Source organism: Cnephaeus nilssonii, assembly GCF_951640355.1.
Source record: "Cnephaeus nilssonii genome assembly, chromosome: 3".
NCBI classification, from domain to species: Eukaryota; Metazoa; Chordata; class Mammalia; order Chiroptera; family Vespertilionidae; genus Cnephaeus; species Cnephaeus nilssonii.
In genome coordinates, this window is record NC_137074.1 from 26,896,672 (window position 1) to 26,913,528 (window position 16,857).

At 46.7% G+C, this 16,857-nt stretch overlaps 1 protein-coding gene across 3 annotated transcripts; it reads right to left on the reverse strand.

The window, feature by feature from the left end:
* Positions 1-405: 405 nt before the first annotated feature.
* Positions 406-11,745, reverse strand: SLITRK3 (SLIT and NTRK like family member 3). Of its 3 annotated transcripts, none has more exons than XM_079767290.1 (2): positions 11,577-11,745; positions 406-5,620 (listed from the first exon to the last, which is right to left on the reverse strand). In XM_079767290.1, the coding sequence occupies exon 2, from the start codon at positions 5,600-5,602 to the stop codon at positions 2,642-2,644; it is 2,961 nt and encodes a 986-aa protein (XP_079623416.1). In that variant the 5' UTR covers positions 5,603-5,620; positions 11,577-11,745; the 3' UTR covers positions 406-2,641. The 3 variants fall into 3 exon arrangements, with proteins under 3 accessions (XP_079623416.1, XP_079623418.1, XP_079623417.1); XM_079767292.1 differs by lacking the exon at positions 11,577-11,745 and adding an exon at positions 10,754-11,175; XM_079767291.1 differs by lacking the exon at positions 11,577-11,745 and adding an exon at positions 10,508-10,649.
* Positions 11,746-16,857: the final 5,112 nt, after the last annotated feature.

Here is a 16,857-nt window from a genome sequence, read left to right on the forward strand (position 1 = left end):
AACACCTATTTAACAGTGGGTCTGATTCTCTTGCATAAGATGCACTGCATTTCAATATTGTATGTAGAGAAATAGTGAATCCTGCCAGTGGGCTTTTCTTCATCTGAAGTAATTCCAAAATATACCTCAAATAATGGAGGACAAAAGGTTTAGGTACAATGTGTCAAATGCAAAGTAGCCCTGAAAAATTGCTTTTTATATTGATATACTTGTGTGTGTGTTTTTATTTTATTTTATGCATACCTATGTTGATATCCATGTATAACTAATCGAGAGAAATATAAATATATCATAGACATTTATGGGGCTTTTTTTTTTTTTTTAAAGTACAATGCCTTAGTTTTATATCAGTTGCACAGCTTTAGAAGCTGCTGGTCTTCTTTCGAAGGGGGAAAAAATGGGATGTAAGGCATCAGTGACTTGTGAATTACATTCAACACATAATGATAATTTCTACTAAGGGCAGCTTGAGGAAACACTAGCAGAGAAAGCTGGGGTCAATGCACAATTCTGCAGCTCAGGGTCTATGACTCTCTGAAGCTCTGCTGCCCTCTAATGGCACTATGAGATAAGTGCCTCCCGAGCTCTGTATGGTATTCTTTCATAAGGAAGATACTGGCACCTTAAAAATCCGATTTTCTTTGGTTTCGCTCACATGTAAATGGATCATAACTTGGGTTATTGTCAGATTAATTTAGGAACATCATTTTTTGTGTCATAAAGGATGAGAAATTCATCCAACATCCTCTGTCTTAGTTCAAGCATGAGTGGGGCCAGTTGCAGTATGTGGTTGGCAAAACCAGTAGCTAAATATGTGACAACTTTCACAGATAACAGGATTCTGACAAATTGGCTCCGAGGCCTTTGATTTTTTTTTATCGGGGTGTGTGCATGTGTGTGTAACTTTAGTGCACATTTTTTTTAATAAGAATAGCAATTTTTCTTTTCCTTTTTGTCAGTGACTCTCTTAAGATGCCTGGATCCTTGATTACCTCCTCTTAATTAATTCTATACGTCTTAGCAACATGGTTACCTTATTTTTCCCAATTACATCCTGCCTGGGAAAAGTGGTGCATCGTTGGGGTACTAAGTTTGAAATACATAATCCAAGAGACAAGAAGTAAACGGTATAAATCAGATTTTTTAAAGTCCCAATTGTATCCTGGTATGGGATGGGGCGGGAGGCGGGGGGGGGGGGGGGGGTGGGGGGTATAAGATTTATCAACATCACAGTGCATCAAACTTGTTAATAAACTAGCTTTCTGTATAACAAGGAAAAGAAAGATTTTTTTTTTAATGTGATCATGAAAGGCATGGCATAGCTGGAATTTAAGGTTCAAGCTCTGTATCCTCTATATATAATGTATTATGTTTTTCAAAAACTTTTTTATTAGGAAAGCTATACCGGACGCATAATCACTATACAATGATTAAACATTACCTTTACAATTTATAACTGAAATTACAGAATAAATATATGCACATTTCTTTTGAATCTGTGTGTGAGAGAAAACATTAAAAGTGCTTCCTACAAAGCTGTTAGTGATATATACCAGTTGCTTTTTTTTTTTTAATATTATATATATTTATATAAGAAAGTGCAGATGTTCTCCAAAATATCTTGGCGTCAGGACGAAGTGTCGCAAAGAGGATGCTCATCCCTAGGTGTGCGCCCCAGGCTGTGGAACCACCAGGCCTCCACGGCCGTGGGGTCCAGCCTGGAACGGGACTCTTCCTGGGTGGTAGGAGGGATGTTGTGAGCTATACACTAGGGCTGAAGGGAAGGCAGAGCTATGGGGAGGAGACAAGTGGATCAAACCCGAAATAATTACATTGATTTGAATGGGAGGGGTATCTGCGTGTGTGTGTGTGTGTGTGTGTGTGTGTGTGTGTGTGTGTGTGTACACCCGTGTACCTGCACCAGAAGCAAGAGGGTTCAGGCTGCAGGTTTAGGGACCTGTGGGCAGGGGTTTGTGATTTGCCTGTGGGTACGTGTGGGAGAGAAAAAAGAGTGGGTGAGAACATTCGAGCAAGACCCGCCCCCTCCCTCCCCGTCTTGCAGTGTCCAGGCATGCAGCAAACTGCATTGGTAATACATGTACAGGATCTGTGCCATGATGGGAAGAGGGAAGAGAGCCACGAATGTCAATTTGTCTTCTCCGCTCCCTGTCGAACAGAACTCAATTTTGGGGGGCGGGGTGGGGGTGGGGGGTGGGGAAGAAAAGTTACTGAAAATAAAAAGATACATTGAATTTTACTTCATTAGGATCAATACAACGATCCCCAATATACCTTATACATGGCACAGTCAAAGTCTCAAGTTTCAGTATAAAAAAAATAATGATAACATTTGCTGGCAAAAGTCTGCGAAGGCACTTCATTGATTAATGATCTCAGGATGGCCCTGCCTCCCGATCCCATCGGAGAGGGGAGCACGCGCATCTTGTATTTTCTAGTTTCCATGCGGTTTGGGTTCCAGTCCAGGGCAGGAACGTTTGTGAGAATGGATTTCTTGGGGAACCAGTGTAAAGGGAACAGGGGGATATATTTCTTTCATTTTCCTTTTCTTTTGAAGAAAAAAAACAAAAAACAAAAAACAACAAAAAACAGTAGTAATGTATTTGTATTTTTTTTTTTTCTGTTAGAACCTATATGCTGTCTTCTCCAGGACTTCGAGGTAATCCGGCTTGGTTTGAAGTTTGGCCCTTAACTCGAGGTAATCATTTTTGGGGGTTTGGTGGTCTGTGAAGCCCTTTCCGGCCGCGAAGAGGAGGGTTTCCTTCAGCCTGGCGTCCTGCTGCAAGTCTGGGTATTGCATGCCAGGGGCGTGCACGTGCAGCTCCTTTAACTTGGGCACGGTGCCGTAGAGACAGTCCACGAACCCCACCGTGCAGGGGGCGGGCTGCGGCCTCTCGCGGTCCAGGAGCAGGCTGCCGCCCCCGCAGCCTCCCCCGGGGGGGAACAGCACCACCCCGCCGTTCTTCTCGTGGTGGCGGAACCCAGCCAAGTCTGCCCCAGCTCCCGCCACTACCACCCCTGCCACCCCCGCGGCTGCTGCCGGGCGGTGGGGGTGCGGGTGGTGGTGGTTCCCCGTCACGATGGTGTTGAGCTGGGAGCTGGACACGGCCAGGGCCCACTCCTTCTCCTTCTCCAGCAAGGTCCGGTAGTTGCTGGGGGTCTCCTTGGGGGGCTCGCCAAACGGCTCACTGCCCAGGAGCGCCTCGCCCCTGGCCGGGGGCGGCTGGGTCCCAGGACCCCCGCGCTCCGCACTCCCCGCTGCCTCCTGCCCCGAGGACACGGCCGCCGCCTCCTCCTCCTCGCGGGGCTTGTAGATGGGGTTGTTGCACATCTGGGTCACTGGGTGCGGGATGTACTCATAGACGTGGCCCCCCGGAGGGGCCTTCTCTGGGGAGGAGAGAGTGGGTCGGCCGCCGCCGCCGCCGCCGCCGCCTCCCCCGCCTCCCCCGTCCTCGAAGAGCCGGTGGCATTGCATCTGGATTCCCGTCAGGTCCACCCCCTCCTGCCTCTTGCTTCTAAAGGGCAGCTTCTTCCGGCGCCGGCGGAGCACGTAGGCAAAGAGGCCCGCAGCCACGAAGACGGCGGAGAAGAACAGGACCAGCAGGCTGAGGATCAGCACGGAAAGAGGCACCGGGCCCCCCGGGGGAGAGAACTCGTAGGGCGATGCACTGGTGGGCGCCCCCTGCAGGTGAGGATCCCCGGGCTGGGCCGGGGATGCTCCCGCTGGTGCGGTGTGCATCATCTCTGGACAGAGCACTTCCAGCTCCACGGTGCGCACGTCCCGGTGGGTGAGGTTCTCGGGGCTCCTGCACAGCACCTCCCCCACCACACTGACCGAGCTGATGGTTTCGATCCACTGCTTGAAGGGGACCAGGTCACAGGTACAGTCCCAAGGGTTCTCATTGAGGTCGATCTGGACGATGGCGTTCAAGTGTTCCAGAACACCAGCCACGGGAAGGTAGAGGAAGTAGTTTTTCCTCAAGTTGAGCCGCGCCAGGGAGGTGCCCGCAAAGGCATCCGTGGGCAGAGTCCTCAACAAGTTATTGTTGAGGAACAGCAGCTTCAGGTTGGGCATGAGGCTGAAGGCTGCAGGCTGGATCTCCCGGATGACGTTGAACTCGAAGTACAAGTAGTGCAAACTCTGTAGGCCTCGGAACATGCCTGGTGTCAGTTTCTCGATATCGTTGCCATTGAGAAAGAGGCTCTTCAGGTTGGGCAGGTTGATGAAGGCCCCATCCTGGACATAAGAAATACGATTGTTCCCGAGATGCAAGAGGTCCAGTGAAGAGAAATTCCAAAAATCGGAACGGTATATTTTCTGAATCAGATTGCTACTCAAGTAGAGTTTCTTGGCATTCAGCGGCCTTGGAAGAAGCTCAGAAATATTATTAAACCCCCGCTCTTTGCAGTTGACAGTCAAGCCAAGGTCATTGATGTGCAAATTACAGGTACACCCAGTGGGGCATATAATGGGGATGGGTGGTCTGGTCTGGTATGGAGCAATGGGAGGTTGGTTGGGACCAGGATAGAAAGCTTGGGATGTGGAGGGCGGCCTTGGCGTTCGGGGCTGTTTGGTGGGCTTGGGCTGCTTATTCGAGGACTTGTATTCAACGGAAGAAGCAGTAAAATGGACAGAGGACAGCATCGAGGAAGGCTTCGTTGGCCACGCGTGCTCCTTGTTTGAGGACAAGTGGGGAATCCCCAGACTGGCCTCCACCTCAGAGTCGGACAACAAGGGGCAGAGTTCTGTCTTCCGGATTTCCCGCAGGTCCTTCCCATGGAAGTGGAAAGGGGTCTCACAGGTGATGTCTCCCACCAGGGCAGTGTAAGGAATGCGCTCCAGCCAGCTCTTCAGTTGCACGATCTCACACGTACAGTTCCAGGGATTTTCTTCCAGCTGGAGCTCCATCAGGCTTCTGCCAATGTGGTCGAGCATCCCTCGATAAAAAAGGACCTTCAGCCTGTTTCCACGCAGGTCCAAATGTGTTAAGGAGACAGCCTTGAATAAATTGGTCGGAAGCATGGGAATGAGATTATCATTTAAAATCAGAACTCTCAGTTTGCTTAGGTTCCTGAATGCACCACTCTCAATACGTTTAATTACGTTGTAATCTGCTTGCAGATATTCGAGGCTCTCCAAGCCAAGGAAAGTGTCATTTCTGAAGACGTCTAGTTTGTTCTCATGCAGATACAGCCTCTTTAAAATCTTAAGACCATTGAAAGCTCCTGTTTGAATGTCCTGCAAGGCATTGTTCCCAAGGTTAATGGACACAGCATTATTCAAATGAAGAAAACTGTTGGTGTACAATTTCCTCATTGAATTCCTCTGCAGATATAGTTTAAAAGGTCTGGACCAGAACTCGGTAATCTGGCTAATATTTGTAAATCCTTTACTGTCACAATGTATATGAAAGAGGCTTTCTTTGACTTCACAGTAGCATGGATCAAAACAGGGCTCATCTATTTCCTCTGAGTCCTCTATCAGGGGAATCGGGGTAGTCCATCCCAGAGCAATTGTGCTTAGAAGAATAATCCACAGCATCTTCCCTCTGTGAAGCATCTCAGCTATGGAAGGTTTCATCATTCGTGGTTGATTACAAAACTGCAACAGAAATAAAGATGCAGATTTTTAGCTATTAGTCATATGCATATTCTAATTGACTCCTACATTGGGGCTTTTTAAGAGTGAAGTCAAAACCTTAGCAGTTGTTGAACTGACACTCAAAAGGACATATCAACATGCCTACTTTGCCCTATATTTTAAACTTAGGAAACAGAAATATTGTATCATGTGAGGACATTATCCAGGCATGTCAAACGAATAAAAGAAGCCTTCATTGTGAGCCTTCATTACAAGCTTATAGCAAGTAAGGGAATTGGTAACTGATGCATTTAAATATAGGCAGATTCAGTAATAATGGCAATAATTTGGCCATTACACTGGCTTGCCTGTTAAAACTCACATTGGCATCAGAGGTGCCCATTATAGATCTGATTGGAACTCGGATGATGAGAAAAAAAAAGTTCTTTAAATTATAGTTTTCTACTCATGAAAAGACATGTTATTAAAGAATGTGAGAAAGTATGAGCTCATTGCCCCATCTGATTGAAACTCTGATGGGAAAAAAAATGTTCTCTAAATTATAGGTTTCTTCTCATGAAAATACATGATTAAAATAAAAGTTATTAGATTAAAGAGTATGATAAAGTATGAGCTCATTGCCCAACTATCCGATGTTGGGATGTATAAAATGATTGATATCTCAGGAAAATGTAAGATTTCTCCTAAGAAATTATCACATCATGCTTATCGTGTCTGCTCAGTAACACACTGTACCTCCACTCCCTTTGCCCAAACACAGATTATTGATGTGTCCTCTAATTAAATATTTTCTATATATGTGCATCATTTGACTAAACCTTTCAGCGGTGATTATCCTTTCTAAAGAACAAGTCCATGCACTTGTCAGAGCTAAAGAGAAGGACAGTGAAAGGGTGCTGGACCTGGGAGTGTCTGTATTAACAGCTCATCTGTGCCTTCGTGATCAACTCAAGAACCCTGTCAAAAGCTGGAACTGGAAGGGCAGGTGGCTGTTTAGAGTAGTTAAAGGCAAGAAAGGGGGAAACCTTGACACATACCTGCTGATAAATGATCCATCACATGAAATACATTTCAAGGAAACATGTCATTCTTTTTTAATCCAAAGAAACAAATACAGTGCACTGTGCTAATAATAAATACAGAGCCTCCACCATGGCATTTTCCCCCTTGCCTAACGTCATCAGTATATGAAAATGCATACATACATAAATTATAATAATGCAGCTTTATTACATTGCCCTTTAGGAGTCACTGACCTGTCCACCGAAATTGAAGGGTTGCTTTTAATCAATAAAAATAAACTGGTTTTTTTTTTTTTCACATATATTTTCTCTCCACACTTGGATACATGCATTAAGGAAATATTCAGGCAACCCTCTAACTTAAAGCATAATGTTATAATTTATAGGGGGAGTGAAAAGAATAAATCTTCACAGTCAACTTGCACAGTATGTACACAGCTGTAAGGAGAGGAGAACCAGTGAGAAAGCAAAGAGGAATCTGCCTCAGGCATTCAATACTCAATTTTTAGAAACAATTAAATGAAAAAGAGGGGGGTGGAGAGAGAAGGCAGATGAGACTACATTGCAGTATCAGTTAGTCTCCCTTATAAAATATTAAAATCTACTTAAGTTCTTTCTTCACCATTTTTTTAATTTAAAATGTTGTATTTTATTTTTGAGGTTCCTGACATTTAGGTAAACAAGACTTCAGCTGTCTTTGACTTACCTATTTTGCAGGATATATATATATATATATGTCTTTGGACATTGCAGGGGACATTGGGGGGTATTGGGGGGAGAAAGAAAGGCTTGAGTTTAAGGATTCTCTCTCTCCCTCTCCCTCCCTTCCTTTTGCTGAAGCTGAAGCAAAGGGGTATAGATGGGGTGGGGGATAGACTAAGATAAAAATAAATAAAAAAGGCAAAGGCAGCCAGCTGGAGACGTGCTGGGAATGCAATGGGCCTTTCAATGGGCTCCTTTTGGATGCAGAACTGCCACTTGGCACTCTCCGCGGAGGAGGGAGGAGAAGGGGCTGCTGCAGGCTCCCAGCCTCGCGGTTGCTGCTGCCGCCGCTGCGGAGGCTGCCTTCTGTGGGTACCAGCAGCTCATCACGGAATTGGGCACTGGGAGGAAGGCAGGGAGGAAGGCAGGCTCCGGCACAGGGCTGAACCTCAGACTTCTCTCTCCTTGGCTTCCTCCCCCCGCCCCCCTCCCCAATATGAGCTGTAACCCTGGAACCGGCTTTCCACGTCACGAAAAAGGAGCTCCAAGAGGAAGGGGGATGCGCTGAGCATGGGGTCAGGCATGAGCACTAGGAAGCCCAGACTAAAGTGTGTGTGTGTGTGTGTGTGTGTGTGTGTGTGTGTGTGTGTGTGTGTTTTTAAGCAGAGAGAAAAGAAGTGGAGGGAATCAAGATAAATTGTCAAGATAAGAAACAGAAGGGAGAAGGACCAACCTACCAGGAAACATTCCTTTGGTGGGAAAGGTGGAGATGCTAGGGGGGGAGAGCTGTAGGCATTTTTTTTTTTTTTCTTTTTTCTTAACTCTCAAGGAAACTATCGCCTGAGTGGTTTGCTCCTCCAGTTCCCAAAGCTCCTTTCTCTGGTGGAGACCAGGTTCAAAACTATGACTACCTTTCAGAATTATCCTTTTCACAGCACAGACACTTCTCTGCAAAGAGAGGGATAAAGGAAAACCCAGGTGTCCGAAACAGAAGAGCTGAATCTAGCTAATTCTGCCTGGGTGTCCCGAATAAGAGCTCAGGCACGCGAGCGACTTGGACAGAGTTTATCCTGCGTTTTGCTTCGATCTCTTTGCACCAGGAATCCTTCTATTGTGCTGCAGCTCAAAGCCTCTGATTGCCCCTGGATTCATCAGCCATGTGCTTCCTTCTACCTTTTTACCAACAGAGAGAAACCCATGTCCTGGAAGGAGACGAAGAACACTTGGGTAACAAGGACACATTTCACTTGCTTCCACTGGGGAAGACCTCGCAGGGATGGGGGTGGGTCGGGGGGTGAGTAGTATACCTATTTGGTCCAACTATTTTGGGAAAGTGGATGGTAGAGAGTCATGAGGTGCGGATGATGACACTCAAAAGGACCTGCAGTATTGAGGGGCTACCAGATTACAGGAACCCTGTATGAGGAATTTTTTTTAAAGCTCAACGGACAGTTCTATAGTCCTCTCTGCTGGGGAACAAAATGCCTCTTCGTGGAGAAACTGGATAGGGGCAAGTGTGCAGCAAGCAAGTCCACTAAGCTAGTGGAAACTGTGCATCCATCATGGATGCACACCTCCTGCCTCCTAACTCCCCCCCCCCCCCCCCGCCCCAATACCCACACACCAATCCTGTCACCAACTCAGGGGGAAGGGAGGGGCTCTGGTGGCTAAAATCCTCAACTGAACCACTGAACCTCAATTGCCCAAGGGCTCAAAGTTAGGCAGTAGAAGTGGCTTTCCCTTAAAGTTCTTTTCACAAAACCAAATTTTAAAGAAAAACAGTGTTATGTGTCCATGTCTTACATCCTAAAATATACATGTAAATCCCCCAAGTCAACAGCATGTCCCTTTAATGTCAGTCATAGTCCACTTGCCCGATGTTGTGCATTTAAAAATGCCAAGTACCCATTGCTCCACAGTCGCTAAGATTGGAAGCAGCGATCAGAGACCAAGTAAGCAGGTGGGCAGGGTTCTGTAATACACCACGTCCTGAATATTCCAGACCCACCCTGCTTCTCAGAGAGCTCCCAGGCCAACCCCACAGCCTGAGCTCAGAACCAGAGCAATCCCATCTCCATCACCAGCTGCCAACCTCCCCCTCCCACGCACGCGCGCGCACAGACACACACACACACACACACACACACACACACTCCACCTTTTGTACCCAATGTGCAGGGGCGGTAACTGTTTCACGGATGTTAAGGCAACCCATGATGCTATGGAATCCATGGGTAACCGGGAGACTTCCATAAGCATCCCGGAGATAGCAAAAGGCCCTCTGCAATCATTTAATCCTGAACTATATACAACCCCCCCACCCCAGGTTCTTGATCTGGGCCCCCATCCTAAAGGACATTTCACCCATGTCCTTTCCTTGATCTCAGTATAGCGTGTGTGGACGATAGGAAGAGCTCCAAAAGTTGGGATGAAGGGGGAGGGGGGGGGACCTCTGGGTTCGTCCGCTTCCTGCTGGGAGCGCCCGGCATCGTTTGTCCACGGGGAGGACAAGAAGCCCTTTCTCCCCAGTGGACCCGTTTCCTCGCGCTCCCTCCCCTTGGCCTGGTCCCCGAGCCCACTCCTTCCCACACATGCAAATTTAACTATTCCAATATGGAAGCAAAACTATCTGCCCTGGAACATAATTAAAATGCTGCATCATTCATTTTCTGAAGAGCGCTGAGCCTTCTACAGATCCGTGTGTGTCCTCTGCGGCCGCCAGGCGAAAGACACAATGGGTCTGTTTAGAAATGGAAAATGATTAAAAAGCCCGAGCCCCTTTTTTCCTTCTCTCTCTCTCTCTCTCTCTCTCTCTCTCTCTCTCTCTCTCTCTCTCTCTCTCTCTCTTGCCACCAGAGCGAGCGATCCACTGGGGGAGGGGCGCTCCGCTCCTCCACCTGCCCTATTTGATGGAGTTACTCACGATTTCCTCCTCCCAGGAAAGGGGTCCGAGGTTCCGAGGGTCCCCGGGACCTCTCCTCCCACCGCCGTCCTTACCACTTACACGATCCACTTCCCAAAAAAAGGCAACAAACCCCCTAGCACCTGTGAGCGTGCCGAAGCCGCCGCGGCCAAACTCTCCGTGTGCTCTACCCAGCACATCCTACATCCAAGAAAGACACGGTTTCAATTAGGCAAAGTGGGGAAGGATGGCGGCCGGTACCTATCGGTGCAGAGCGCGCGCGCTCTCCGCGGTTCGCCGGGCTCCGGGGGACCGGCCCGCGGGAGCTGCAAACTCTCCGGAAGGCTGAAGGGTATCCATCGCGCCGGAGCCTGGCCGCCTCTCCTCCTCCGGCCACCAACTTTCCCGGAAAGGCCACCGAATCACGCTTGTAATCCTCAGTGTTGCCACCTCGGAGGCTCGCAGGGAAATGGTCGCTGCATGCCGAGGGGAGAGCGGGGCGCTCACCTAGCGCGGCGAGGCCAGCGGCGGGGAGCTGGCGACCGCGGCTCTACGCGCCCTGGGCGGGCGGGCGGGCGCGCGGGCGGGCGGAGTGAGCGTCCCAGAACTGGGGGTTCCTTGGACCGGGGAAATCTCGGAGCTCTCGATTCGGCGGGGAGCTGCGCGGTCCCGGAGAGCCCCGGCTGGGTGTGTGGGTCTCTCTCTCCCTCTCTCTTTCCTGCTTCCTGAAAGGTGGTCGCTCCCGGCGCAATCCCCGCCCGCCCGAGGCCTCCTCGCACCGGAGACGGGACTTAGCCCTCGCCTCGGCCGCCGGGTGTCTTTGCTCTGGGTTCTCTGGGTCCGTGGGAGTGGGGGTACGGGTGGCGTGGAGGGGAGAGGCGAGGGGTGGGAGGGGCAGGAAGGATGCAGGAAGGGGGCGACCAGATCCCAGATCCCAGCATTGGCCAGACGGCGAAGCGGGTGGGGGGTGGGGAGGAAGGAGAGAGGAAGAGGATACAAATCCCACAGTATGGCTGTGCACACACATTCCACTTGGAACCTTGGGGGGGGGGGGGGGGGATCTCGGGCCAAGCACGAAGGTGCGGCGATACTGTAGGCAGACAGCGAGCCCCCTGACAGCTCACCATTCGAACACCCTCACTTCTCCAGCCCGGGGGGCGGGGGGCGGGGGGCGGGGAGGGGGGGGGCGGGGAGGGCGGAGAAGGGGGCCGCGGAACGTTTCAGGCCAAGGAGACGCTCGCGCCGGCAGCCTCTCCGGAGACTGACCTGCTTTAAAAGTGCCACTTTCACGGCCTAGGAAATCACTGAAACCGGATTACACGTTACTTACCGACGTCTGCGCCCAAACTGGGAGCGCCGGGTCGGGGGGTGAGGAAGCCAGAAGCCAAACGCCAGGCTGGAACCCGAATGCAAATCCATCGGCCGCCCCCCAAACCGCGCGCGGAGGGAGAGGCGCCGGGGAGCCCCCAGATCAGCCCATCGCCGGAGCCTCCGCCAGCTTGTCCCCCGCCGCCCCCCCCCCCCTCCTCCCGCACTCGCACCCCCGGCCCCTCCTCCGCGCCAACTGTGTAAATCAGTCGCCGCAGTCCTCTCGCCGCGGATCGCAGGCAAATCCCTGCTTAGGGAGCGAGGAAGCAAGTGATTCTCTCTCTCTCTCTCTCTCTCTCTCTCTCTCTCTCTCTCTCTCTCTCTCATCGGTCACAAGCTGGCAGCTCTACAAAGAGAAACCCTGTAAAATTGAATGACAGGAAGTCAGCCTTCTGTGTCTGTGGATGGATTCTAACTTTATTTGCAAAGGAGGGATGGCTGTTTGGAAAATGACAGCCCAGGCCCGAGGAGGGGCGGGCGGGGGCATCAGATGAAGGCACTGTGAGCGGTACGGGGTGAGCAGCATCCCCGACCGCCCCCCCTAGAAGCTGGTTCCAAGTGATTTGCAGTAGCGCCCCCCCCCCCCCCACTCCCATGACACATGGGTGACAGTTTGAAAGTACACATGTTTCCTCCTCTGTTTACGCTTGCCAAGAGAGAGGAAAAGAAAACTGGTGTGAGGGGAGGTGCGTGGGGCATTTGCTGGAGAGACGCTGGAGAATTAAGTCAAGGCGCTGGAACAATTACTGCACCTCCCTGAGAAAGTATTATTACAACATCGTGTACCCAGGGGAGGCGACCCTTACCCCCACTGCAGTCATCCTAACGCAGTCATTTAAGGCTCCGTTCAATCTGCAGTGTAAACCAAACGCAGTTCTTTTTAATAGATCCCTTTCATCAGCGGCCGGCTTGGAGAAGAGGCCGTCTCCCACTAACTCCCCAAACTGAAGAGGAGGTCGTCTGGGGAATCATCTCTGTATCTCTTGCTGTTCCTTCCCGGAGTGAATGCAATAAATTGTCCAAGACAAGCGGAGTTGTGTAGTTATCGTAATTGTAGGCATAAAATGAACTCGACCTTATTTTTAAAAAGCTTTCAAAGGAACTCTAACTCAGCTCTTGCAAAGGAACAGTGCTCTCTGCTAATTTATATATGAAAACCTTGGAGGAACAGGCCTGGTGGTATGATGTTAGCATTGAATAAATTTCCTATATACCGTGTTATACTATACTGTTACTTGATGTCCTACACATAAAATGCCACAAGTTTAGTGGCCATATTATCTTTATTAAAAGGAGAGGAAAGGATAGGACTGGTCATTTCAAACCCAAGGGACTGTGGAATTTGGGGGAATGTGTGTGTGTGTGTGTGTGTGTGTGTGTGTGTGTGTGTGTACCAAATTCAGTATGGCAGCTATGTTGTTATGCCTAAAGTTTGAGTACTGTATAGAGTTTAGATTGTTTTTTTTTTAAATAACATGTTTATCATGTTTCCATTTTTTATTCCAAAATATTCAGTGTTCTTTAAGATTATTTAGATTAACAAGGTATCTACAGGGACCAAGAAAGTTATCAAAGCACTGTGATATCAAAACCTGTTTTTTTAAATACAGCTTTTACAATCTATTGGCATGAACTCCAAACCTCTCTTCAGTATTTTCTTGCGAATAAACGCCTCCATGTGAATTTTACATAGATGAAGACATGTATATGAAAAGGACGATTTGTCTTGGGTCTGCAAGTTGCGTTTTAAAGAGGTGTATCCAGGAAAGGTTGCAAAAGAGACCCAGTCCTATAACAAATCCGTCTGATTTAGGGGAACCGAACTACATCAGTGGGCTGATGAGTCATGGGGATGTTTCTGGCCTTTTCAGGTAGTTGCTTCATTGGAGGAGAAGCACTCCGGAGTGTGCCATATTCTGTGTGGGCAAGTGTGAAATCACACACATGCCCCTGAACCTCCAGGCTAGAGGATATTAGAGCAACCCTGAAAGAAATCATGCAACCTCCTTCCTAAAATAGCTGAATCTCTTCAACTTTGGGGGACTATTTTTATTTGATTTGATTCTCAAGGTTATTTGTGGATGAGAGAACTCTGAATATGTTAATAGTTTTACTTTGAGCAGATGTTGGTGTGACCTGACAGGACTGGGGAGCTACAGAAGATTAAGTATCTAAGATGGGCTGTTAGTGTTGAAAGTGAGTTCTTCCAACACAAATCTTTCAGGCCAGATAAAAATGTTGTGGGGTAAGTGCTTGGGATGGACCTTTGAGTGATTCCATGTTGTGACTTTTTAGTGCATTCTGCAAAGGTATTTATTTACATGACCATCGTTTTAATTTAAGCAAATGTAATTTACATTGTGAAAAAGAAGAACTCTCATAAAAAAAGAAACACATTCTTTTTTTAAAATGTTTCTTTGTCAATTTTTAGAGAGAGAGGAAGGGAGAGGGATAGAGAGATAGAAACATCATCAATCAGTTGCCTCCTGTGCACCCCCTACTGGGGATCGAGCCCACAACCCAGGCATGTGGCCTGACTGGGAATTAAACAGTAACCTCTTGGTTCCTGGGTCAGTGTTCAATCACTTAGCCATACCAGCTGGACAAAAACTATTCTTTATTGATGCTGCATAATGGATAAAATGAATACAGAGAAATAACATACAGAATGTACTTTTCAGTTCAACAAAAATATGTTTATATTGCTGATTGACATATATATATATGTGTATATATATATATATATATATATATATATATATATATATATATATATTTATTTATTTAGTTACAACTACATTACAGTATTTCACAACTTTTAAAAATGACTGTCATTTTCCAGACAGGGACAATGGTATTAAAGCAAATCAAGTAGGCATATATATAATGTGTGTATGTGTCTAGCATATATTTTACCCATTCTGATTTAAGTAAAATAAATAAATGTATCTTTTGAAAGATTTAATGCTGATTCAAGTGGTACTAGAGAATTTGGTAAACAATGGAGCACTTACCTAAGAAATTTCCAAATACTGTAGCAATTTATGATGATATACAGCATGCCAAAATTATCTATATATTGTATTCATCTGTTTTTAACTATTATGCAAGCATCCATGAAGCCTACCTCTTTCTTTCTTTGTCTATTCCAGATTTTTTTTAAGCCAATAAACTATGTGCTTGGTAATTATAAAAAAACTAACTGTATCCTTATTTGATTTACTTTGATGCCACTATTAAAACAATTGCAAATATAGTTACTACCATTTTATAAATGGGGATTTTTGTCTGTAAAAAAATTAAAAATATGATAAAACAAAAATTATTTTTTTTAGCTTTTTTCAGTTTTGGAGATTGTTAGTATTTTTTGAAAGAATTCAAAGGATTGAACAATTCAAACTCAGTATTACATCTATCTATATATATATAAAAAGCCAGTGAGCGGAGTGCAATAACGACTGGAATGACCAGTCACTATGATGCCCACTGCGGCCCCTCCCCGCAGCCGGCCCCACCCCAGATTGCCCCTCTTACCCCAATAGGGGGCAGAGCCAGCCAGCCAACCTCCTGCAGCCCCTCCCCCCACCTGGCCCCATCCCAGATCAGCTCCCCACCCTGATCAGGGGCAGGGCCAGCTGGCCAACCACCCATGGCCCTTCCTCCAGGCTTCTGGCCCCCATTTGCCCCCCCCATCCCATTTGGGGGTGTGGCTGGCTGGCCCACCACCCACAGCCCCTCCCCATGGCCAGCCCCACCCTGATCAGCCCCCATCACCCTGATCAGACCAAAGCCCTTCCCCCGAGCCAGTTCCACCCCTGATCGCCCCCCCACACACCAATCGAGGTGGGCCCACCAGCCAATCACCCTCGGCCCCTTCCTCCAGCTGGCCTGGCCCTGATTGGGCCCCAATTGGGGCCCGGCCTGCTGGACCCCACCCATGCACAAATTCGTGCACTGGGCCTCTAGTATATACATAAATGTTTATGTGGGATGTTTCTATAACTCCATGGAAGAAACAAGTTTGAAACATTTTATGTCATGTTATAAAAATTCCAAAGCAATTGATAAAACTTTGTTTTTCCAAAGGTGTCATAAAATTTAATGAACCAACATAGATTTGTGGTTGGTAAATACGATAAAATTATTAGATATTCAATTAGATATTGGTCTTTTCTATCCTGTTTCACTAAAATATTTAGGAGCACATTATAGGCATCTGCTTAATGATACCACAGTTTATTTTTGAAGTAAATATGTGTTTTAATCTCAAAAGTTAAGTGAACTATTTTAGGACTCCCAACGTTAATCTATTCAATATGAACAAAGTTTTCATCTGGATTAAGCATAGAAAGTTATTGCTTCTTTTATAGGAGATTTTGTAAAATTATTTGGAATTCAGAGGTTGTAAACGTTAGGATTAAAACTTCCGAGAAGGCAAAAAGAAAGCCTTAAAATGACAAAGATATAGAGAAATTTTAAAAACATGTATTTGTTTAAATGGATTAAACTATTGAATAATATATCAGGAAATAAATGATAGGTGGAAATGTAGTGGAAAGATGTAAATCACATGTTTTAGCAGTGAAGGTAGTTTTAAAGTATATAATGAGAGAAGGGAATGAGAATTACTTTATAACATCAGAGAATCTCAGCATCAGGAGGGACTGGAAAGGTTATCTAGTCTGACCAATTATGTGATATTCAAATCCTGCCTTCACAATCCCTTGCCAAGTTGTTATCCAGCCTAAGCTTTAATTGCCTGTGATGTGGAGCTTAGTACATTTCGGGGCAGCTCATCTTATTTTGGGACAATCTAACTGAGAGAGAAAAAAAAATCAAGCAAACTGGGGGGGGGGGGGGGAAGGGTTTCTTTTACTTCCTATTAATTTGTTTTAGTTACCCCTTGAAGATTTGTTTTAAAATATAAGGTAATAAACTTCTTACTTATTTGAGTTAGGTTTATATTCATGCAGAGAAACTCAGCTGGCAGGTAGAAATGCAGAATTAATCTTCAAGAGATGAGTTCGGGCTAGCCAAGAAGTCACTTAAATTGATAACTGAAACCATGAAACTCTTTAATTTGTTGTAACTACTAAAGTGACAAAATGTTAGACGGTATTAAAATTCTTGAAATATTAAAAATATTTTACCTGTTTTTCATGCAAGTCCCTTTGGAGCCACATGGGAAGTTCTATGAGTGTCCTGTTAATATACTAATTTAAAATCAACTACAACTATTCATA